This window comes from Arachis ipaensis, chromosome B5 (assembly GCF_059453495.1).
Source record: "Arachis ipaensis isolate K30076 ecotype BB chromosome B5, ASM5945349v1, whole genome shotgun sequence".
Classification (NCBI taxonomy): Eukaryota; Viridiplantae; Streptophyta; class Magnoliopsida; order Fabales; family Fabaceae; genus Arachis; species Arachis ipaensis.
The window spans coordinates 152,155,141-152,164,875 of record NC_142440.1 but is presented as its reverse complement, the minus strand read 5'-3'; the positions used below and the strand labels follow the sequence as shown (position 1 = coordinate 152,164,875).

The following is a 9,735-nucleotide window of genomic DNA, read 5'->3' as shown; positions in this document are numbered from 1 at the left end:
GAATAAATTTTACTATTATCCCTACTTAATAATGTGAATATTATTTTATGATGCTAAAAGCTCAAAAATATTTCACTCACTCGAGATATTTCACAAGTCCTTTCAAATAATAGTTTTAGTTCCCTTCAACTTTTATCTTAATTTTTCGAAAATTAAACCTAGTATTCTTAATAAAATGTTTAATTCTTATATAAAATTAAAATACAATTTTATAGATATTTAAACCAAATATTTTTTAAATATTTGAACTAAAACTAAATTATAAATATTTAGAATATTACTATGAAATAAATAAAAATGTTTAAGAAATGATTAAAGGCTTTGAACATCACTGATTTAAAAGGTTAAAAAGACAATATAAACTCATTAAAGGGTTCTCCAATCAAATGCTTGTGGTGTTTTTGTATTGAGTAAAATTTAAGACAAAACATTCAGAATCACAGTTAAGTTCAAGATGCAAAGCACCTTCATAAAAGAAATTGTGAAAGAAAAGAAAGAGTTAAGCTTGCTTCAAAGTGGAAATTGATAAGAAAGGATTCTATAATATGATTAGGATGGAAATCTTACAAGAATCAAGATTTTCTTGCTAGATTGTGTACTAGTGAAAAGGCTGACCAAACCTATTGAAAATACTATAAGTCATCCTTGATTTGTAAGGTTTAGTTCTTCAATTATGAATGCATGATTCTTTGTTTACTCGAGGACAAACAAAGTCTCAAGTTTAGTGCTGTATGTGATTCATCCGCATCTTTAATTGTTTTTCCTTTAGAACTTCATTCAATAAGCTAATTAATGTTCTTGTTAGATAAGCAATGATTTCATGATTTATTGAGCATTACTTTGAGTTAGTTTGAATTCATTTGCTACAGAAAAATTTGGAGAAAAGTTAGCAAAGATCAAAGAGGAAGAAAATGCTAGGAATCATCACAAAGAAGAGACAGCAGAAACAAAAATCAAACAGAAAGGTTACTGGTGGACTAAACAGAAACTCCTAAAAATAACAATCTCTTACTATGTCCAGCATGCCTCATGGTAGGTTCAACGTGTCAATCTAAAGCACTCTCAGGGACTTGCTTTTAAGCTCACGTTTAACATGAGACCTTGCACGTTCAACGTGCCATTTAACCCAAACCTCAAGTTCAACCTAAGGAAGGCACGTCCAACGTGCCTCTAAAGAAGCCACCCCACGTTCAACCCAAGGAAGGCATGTCTAACGTGCCTCTAAAGAAGCTTCTCCGCATTCGACCCAAAGAGAGGCACGTCCAACTCCAACTATGTGTCCAACTTGCCTGCTTGTACGTCCAATGCACCAACTAGCCTTCTTACCCTGCGTTTAACGCATGGACACTTGCGTCTAACGCATGGGCCAACCAATCTCGAGGGACTTTTAATTTTTCTTGCTAATCTCTAAGCCTCTAAGATTGAATGAGGGAGTGAAGATTAGGCGCAAAGCCTACGTTATCTAGCATTGATCAAGGTAGATTAGTGAAAAGCATTTTTTCTGAAATTTTAAACATCTCTAAAATCTTAACTTTCCATTTATATTATTTTCTCAACTGTTTATAATTTGCCTTCATTTAATCTTCTCTTTTGCTATTAGATGTTACTTAAACTCTAACTTACAATTGTCTAGTTAAAATAATTGATTAACTCTTGTATGCTCAGTTCATTAATCCTTGTAGGAATAATAATTCACTTCTGTGGTATTATTTGATACAATTGGATGCACTTGTCTTGTTATGATTTTGTAAAAATTCACATTATAAATGTGAACGTATTATCTTTAGATTAGTCTCTATGATCAAAGTAAAAAGTCTTAATTTAAACATAATTTATTTATGTCTACTATTATAAAGAATTTTGTTAATATTTTTTTAAATGACTAATTTATCTAAAGTATAAATTTTTAGAGACTTATTTATTATTTTATTGTGTTAAAAACTATTTTAAAACACTCAAATATGGGTATGTTGACAAAAAAAAATACGTACATGTGCACCATAATTTTGTATCCATTCTCACCAAATTTTATGATTTTTTAAATATTTTTTAATGATTTCATGGATGTAATAACTTAATGAGTTACATACAAACGTTTTTTCATACAAGTCATTTATATTCACGTGTTTTTTTACATTTTTTTTGTGTCTCTTTTTCTTCTTTTTCTTTCTCCGTGTCTCTTCTTTTTTTTCTCCTTCTTTTTCTTTCTCCGTATCTCCTCCTCCTCCTCCTCCTCTTCTTTTTCTTCTTTCTTCGTGCCTCTTCTTCTTTTTTTGGTAATTTTTCACTCTCGTTATCGTCGTCATCAACACCACCTCTTCCTCCTCCTTCTCTTCCTCCTTCTTTTTTTATTGAAATTTCTTCTCCTCTTTTTGTTTTCTCTTTCTCTTTCATCATCGGTTATCTCGTTTGTTGAAAATAATAAATAATTCAGGTTCAGATTGTCAATTGAATCAGAACGAAATTGATTATTGTTTTGAATCCAAGGCTAATGTGTGGTTCAATTTAGAAGAAAAAATATAGCATTAGAGGAAAGATTTTTCTGCAACAAATTTGGGTGTAAAACGAAGATATTTGGGTGTATTTTAAGAATTTTTGGGTGTATTTTTATTCTGATAAGTTCTGCATAGTTCAAAACTCTTCCTCTTCCTCCTTCTCATCTTCTACTATTTCTTCTTTTTTTTATCATCATTACCATCTTCTTCTTCTTTTTTTCTTATTCATCTTTTTTTTTATATTACCTTCTCAAGTTTCTTCTTGTTTTACTCTCTTAACAAGAATAAAAACAAAAAAATTAAACAAAGAAGAAGAAGAAACACATAATGCTGCAAAATTACTTGAAAGAGGATGAACTTACATTCATTTAACTAAAAGAAAGAAAGAAATAAGGAAAAAAAGAAGAAAAAAATGCAGCATTAGAGAAAATATTTTTCTGTATTTGCAGCAAATTTGGGTGTAGCACGGAGATATTTGGGGGTATTTTAAGAATTTTTGGGTGTATTTTTATTCTGATAAGTTCTGCATAATTCAAAACTCTTCCTCTTCCTCATCTTCATCTTCTATTGCCTCTTCATCTTCTACTGCTTCTTCTTCCTCATCTTCTTATTTCGTTTTCTTATAATTTTTCTTAGGAAAAAAATCAAACAAAGAAAAAAAAACGTAATATTACAAAATCAATAGAAAGAGGAGGAGGAAAAAATGCAACAACAACAACGGTAATAAAAAACAACGATGAAGATAAAACACGCGAAGAAAAAGGAAGAGAAATGCAAAGAAAAAAAAAAGAAGAAAAAAGAAGAGGAGGAGGAGAAGGAGGAACATGAAGAAGAAGAAGTATCTTCCATAATGGTGAGTGAAAGCGCGTTTTGTTAGATTTGACCCAATTTGTAAGTAAGATTTATAAGCCAAAAAGACTTATATTTGTAGCATAACTCTAACTTAATATATAGTCCATTCCAGTCTTCACATAGTTTATGACCATGCAATGCAAGTCCAACTTGGCGAAATGGTAAAATGTGTTCAAGAGATTTTTGCGCACATTATTGGTTTATATGATAAACTAAAGATAATTTCCCCTTATATAATTTAAAGATGGAGAAGATAGAAGAAATAAATGACAGTTAAAAACACATTCAGAATAATAGTAGATTAGGTCTCTTTTAATCATAAATAATATTTATCCAAATATACAAATGCCATACCATTTTTCAATAAATATTTATCCAAATATACATATTAAGTAACATCTGACATGATCACATAATAAATTAATACCACATATTATAAAATAATTGGTTATATATCATATTAATGACACTTAACATACTATCTCATGGCAAAAGCTTATATAAAGCTAAATTAGTATATAAAAATATATACACGAGTCATTTTTATTTTTAAAATTTTAAAAATTAAATAAATTAATTCTTAGTGTTTTTTTTCATAATCATAAATTTTTAATATTTCTAAATCTTACTAATTTAATTTTAATCTCATTTATTATACCTTATCAAATAAAATTTTCTTCACATACAACAATACAAAGTAATTTTCTCGTGATTTCTTAGATTTGAAATTTTCAAATTTTAGCTTTTTGTAATGAATTTTTTATTTAAATAATTGTTAAAATTTTAGTCTTTTGAATATTTTTCTGTGAATTATAAATAAGCAATGTGCACTTCTATATTATGGAGTTTGCTAAACTCTTTAAATTTAAACTGAGAATATTTTTATAATTCAAAAATATAAAAGATTAAAATTTTAAAATAATTACTATATTTATTTAGTAAGATTAAAAAAATTAGTATATAATTAATAATTATCTGATAAAATCTTTAAAAAAATTCTCAATACAAAAAAAAATTAAAATTTGAAAATATAAAATCTAAGAATATGATAAAATAATTTTGGAATAATTTATTTTTTTTATTATTTTATGTGAAGAGAATTTTGCTTTTTAATGTATAAGAAATATTTATATAAAATCTAATTTTATTAATTTTTAAAATTTTAAGAATAAAAATAATTTACATGTATATTTTTAGAGACTAATTTATTTTAAATAAATTTATGATAAATGACATGTGTCACTGACATAACATATTAATTGGTTATTTTATGATATGTGGTATTAACTTGTCACGTAATTATGCCACAATCACTTAATATAATGCATCATTATCTAATTGATTGAATGATTAATTTGATAACGAGATTAATATGACTAGTTTAACTTTTAAAAATTTAATTTAAAAAATAAATAATCTTTTAAAGATAAATTTAAAAATTAACACGATATTTATTTTATATAGTCCATGATTGTCAGTAAAAACTTTTAAAGTTATTTATAGTAAAAAATAATAAAAATATTATTTATATATTAAAAATAATTTTTAAAATTAACTATCATATATATATTTTATACCAATAACTAAACTAATTTGAGTGTATATTGATGTAGTATGATTGAAAAAATAAACTCTGGGTAACTTGAGTTATTACACCACGTAAAAAAATACAACTTTTTAAAGGAGAGAGGATAATGTGTTTCGTCAACTATATATGAATCATGAAGTGAGACGTGTGATATTTTATAATAAATATCTTATCTCAGTTATACTTACTTTCGAAATATGTTATTACATTCTCCTATATATAAATGCATGTGCCTCTCTCTATAGAACTTTAGAGTACGAAGAAGAGATATTATTAGTGATATTATTATAATATAAGAAAAAGAAAAAAGAATATATATATAGTGATGCATGCAATAGCACACTTGCTATCTCATGCATGCACATATAATAAACATAGTTAGGTACGTGAAAACCTTTACTTATCACTAATTCAATTACTTTATTACAACTTAAACAACTCATCATCTTCTCCTTCTATTTAAACCCTCCAACACCCCATTAAGATTTCCGTCTCTCTCTTCTCCTCTCTCTCTCTCTCTCTATTTCTTTCTTCTCTCTCTCTCTCTTTCTCTCTCATACATACATAAAAATAATGGACAAAAAACCGTGCAACTCATCTCAAGACCCTGAAGTGAGAAAGGGACCTTGGACAGTGGAAGAAGATTTGATTTTGATCAACTATATTGCAAATCATGGAGAAGGTGTTTGGAACTCCTTAGCCAAAGCCGCTGGTAAATACATAAATATATTTATTTAATTTCATTTTTAATAATTTGTTCATCATATCTAGCTCCTTTTTATTCTTTTTTTTTTCTCTATAAACCCTAATATATAATATTTATTTTCTTTTAGGTCTTAAACGCACTGGAAAGAGTTGTAGACTCAGGTGGCTAAACTACCTTCGCCCTGATGTTAGAAGAGGAAATATCACACCTGAGGAACAACTTTTGATCATGGAGCTTCATGCAAAGTGGGGAAACAGGTGAATAATATAATAATAATAATAATAATAAATAATAATAGTAATTAAAAAAATAATATTACATAATGTATAATGAATGTGTTGTTGTTGCTATGGATCTTTAAAAAGAAAACATGTATTATTGAAAATTTTCTTTTGTTAATCAACCTTTTCTCTTTGTGAAATAAAAAAAATAGAAGAAAATGAAGAAAGAAGTTCTTGGCTCTCATTTAATAGTTTAAAGTACTTGGATTTTGGGAAGCACATGTACGGAAGCAAAAGCAGTGTTTGATGAAGAGTATATTTGATAGCTTTGTGGTTGAGATTTCAAAGAATTTTGTGGCTATGAGAAAGATTTTGAACACATGGGGGTTTGATGAACTCATGGCTATAAAAATTTAAGCATGCAATAAAATAATCCGTTTTCTACAAGTTTTGTTTTGTTGGAGCCGCCAAAATGATTGTTTGAGATGATTTCATCCATATACAAATATATAATATACATGGAAGAATTGAATTTGAGGGTTTTTCCATTAAAGGTACATGTTATATGTTTTCCTTTTTGTTCCATTCAATCTATCTAGCTACTCTCTTCCTTTAATTTTCTTTCCATGAGCTATATATACTATATTCAAAATATAATGGAGCATATATATATATATATAAGTAGTAGACCTCCATAAATATGACAAGTGGATGGAGAGGTTTTAGATCTATCAAGAACATGAGGCATCAAATTTTTTTGATGCTTTCTTCTTTTCTTTTCTTTTTTTTTTTCTACCTTCAAAATTTTCCATGTGCATGCTTTTGAAAATTTTCATATATTCATAATGAATGCAAAGTTTTTTTTCTTTTTCATTTTTATTTAATTGCTAAAAAGGAACTATTTTATTGGGACTTGGGAGGAAGATTAATCTAGATTATTTGGTATATATATATAATATAATTTGTATTATATTAAGACATGACAAGATCTACTATATGGATATACTCACTACATATGTTTCAAGTGAAGAAAATTTGATAATCCATAATTAAGTGATTTTACAATATAATTACTATTATTAATTCAAAATTAATCATAGTGTTCACATGTAAATAAAATAAAATAAACTTTATATAAGATGAAGAAAGCTACCTAATTAATAAGGTAAAGAAGTACACTTGTAAAAATAAAAAATAACAAGGAAAGTGTTGTTTTTTTCTAAAACAAGAAACATAAAAACAAGGATATATAGCTAGTTTGTGTGCCCCAATAGTACTATTAATTACTATTGCATGTAACTATGAAGCTATTTCTAGTCTCCTATAGCATATTCATTTTTTCTTTTCAATTGGTGATGCCTATTATATATGAGAAGAAAATAGTTTGGATGAGAGATAATATAACCTTCTATTTTAGGGTGTTAAAGTTCATGGAAGTGGGGTATGCTTAAATAGCTCTATCTCTAGTTAGATGAAAGAGAAAAAAAATTTCTAGGAGTTTGTATGACATAATTCCAAATAAATATATATACCATGCATTTTCTTTATTTTAATTTTAACTCTCCCAAACATATATAATGCACACCAAGACATTATAGCTAGCTCCAAATTAGTACCTTTCTCTGCCTCAACTTCATTCTTTCCCAAACAAGAAAATCATCACCCTAGTCACTAAAAGCAAAAAGACATAAATGTAATAAGAGCTAGCTTCATGTACAAAAAAAATAATAATAATAAAAATAAAGCTTCCATTCAACTAATAATTTCTCAGATATTTCATTTATTTAAATATTTTTTTATTTAGGGTAGAGTAAAAGTTTGCAATGTAGTTGGTACACGTGGCAAGTAAAAGGTAATAGGGTTTGTACTTTGTAGTAATAATAATTGGTGTCAAAATACAAGGGGTTGAGAAATGTAATAAGAAATATTAAAACTAAAAAAAAAAAAGAGTTTTATGAAGAGGAATATGTATAAATATGGAAAATAGAATGAGAGAAGTTTGAATTAAAATAACCATGCTTTCTACCTGTGACACATTGCAATGAGAAATGGGATATTGTGTGATGTTGAATTGGATCCCCAAGCTTCAAAGCAAAGAGGCATCAATTTTTTTCTTCATCAGCATCTTACAATGCTACTCTTTTTATACGTGTTGTCTAACATGCATAACTTTTATTCTCAGCCAAGGAACATGATCTCAACGAGACACATGATACCTATAATTAATATTTGTGTTCTTACCCTTTTTTTCTTATCTATATAAATAAAATAATGTGACACACCCCATTGGCTGCTTTTATTAATTAAATTAGATGTATATCAAACTTTATCCTTTTCTTTTTCAAGGAAAATACACTTATGTTTCAGCTTATATATATTACCATGTAATTGCTAGCTTCACTCATTCATTCACACACACATGTACACACTTTGTAGCCACACATTTCTTGACCTAATTGTCTCATTTTGTTACCTGGTTTCAACATATCATGTTCAGTAGGTTTAAGAGAAAGCTTATTTCAAATTATTATGTCTAGTCATATCATCACTTATTGTTAATTATTTAATTGATTGAAAAGACACTTAAAAGAAATTAGTGAAAATTCAATTCATATATATTATTAGATTGTAAAAATAAGTCAAAAGAATATATTCATATAAGATAGCCCTAAGTTTAATTATCACACATTCATCTTTTTGTCTAATTAATTAATTTAAATATACAATAATACTTGATAACTAGAATTAAACTTTTGAGAAATCTTAAGACTGAGTTACATATAATAACAACTTATCATTAATTAATTAATTAATCATGTTCACACCATTAACTAATTCCTTCATTCATAAACTTTAGGAGCTTAATTACTCAAGCTACAAGATTTCTTATCATTTTATTTATATATAGTGCCAAGCAAAAAAAAAAAAAAAAAGAGTACATTATTAATTATTTTTTTATTTATATGAGAATATTTTAAGAAATGATTAATATATAATATAATGTTTTATATATGTAGGTGGTCCAAGATAGCAAAACATCTACCTGGGAGAACTGACAATGAGATTAAGAATTTCTGGAGGACAAGGATCCAGAAGCATATCAAGCAAGCTGAAAACTTTCAATCACAACAAAGTAATTCTGATCATGATCATCAGATCAATGATAATAATTACCATCATCATCATCATAATAGTTATGCAAGCACTTCTAGCCATGTTTCAAACATGGCTGAGGCAATGGAGATTTCATATTCTTCTCCTCCCACATACCAAGGAACTACATTGGAGCCATTCACAACTCATCACAATCATCAACAACAACAACATCATCATCATCATCATCATCATCAATACCCTTCAACAATCCCTACTACTACTGACCAATCTAGTTGTTGTACCAATGACAACAACAACAACTATTGGAGCATGGAGGATCTCTGGTCCATGCAATTACTCAATGGGGATTAAATAATAATAATTATTATTATTATCCATAAATATTTTATATATAAAAAATATATGTTATATATATTTTAAGATATATATATACATAAGTGCTTATATGTGGCACTAAGCTAGAGTGTATCTGGCTAAATAACATTATCAACTTATTATTTTTAATATTAGGTCTGTTTATATTAAGTAGTAGTTGATGATGATGTTTGGTGTTTTAATTTTATTTGAAGTATCATGGGTTAAGCTTCAAAAAACCTAATTAGTTATGGGTTGTAATATATAGGAGCTTCTATGATATATATATATTTGCATGCCCTTATTATAGTAAATGAGAGCTAGTAGCTAGCTAGGTGGATTATGTAAGATATGTTTGAGAACCAGAAACTTTGCTTTATGCATAATATATTTTATTTTTAG

General features: G+C 27.3%; 1 protein-coding gene across 1 annotated transcript; it reads left to right on the top strand.

The window, feature by feature from the left end:
- Window positions 1-5,439: 5,439 nt before the first annotated feature.
- LOC107642159 (MYB-like transcription factor EOBII) lies at window positions 5,440-9,735 on the top strand. Its single transcript, XM_021103032.2, has 3 exons — window positions 5,440-5,647; window positions 5,769-5,898; window positions 8,880-9,735. Exons 1-3 carry the CDS (start codon window positions 5,509-5,511, stop codon window positions 9,328-9,330), a joined length of 720 nt encoding a protein of 239 aa, XP_020958691.1. The 5' UTR covers window positions 5,440-5,508; the 3' UTR covers window positions 9,331-9,735.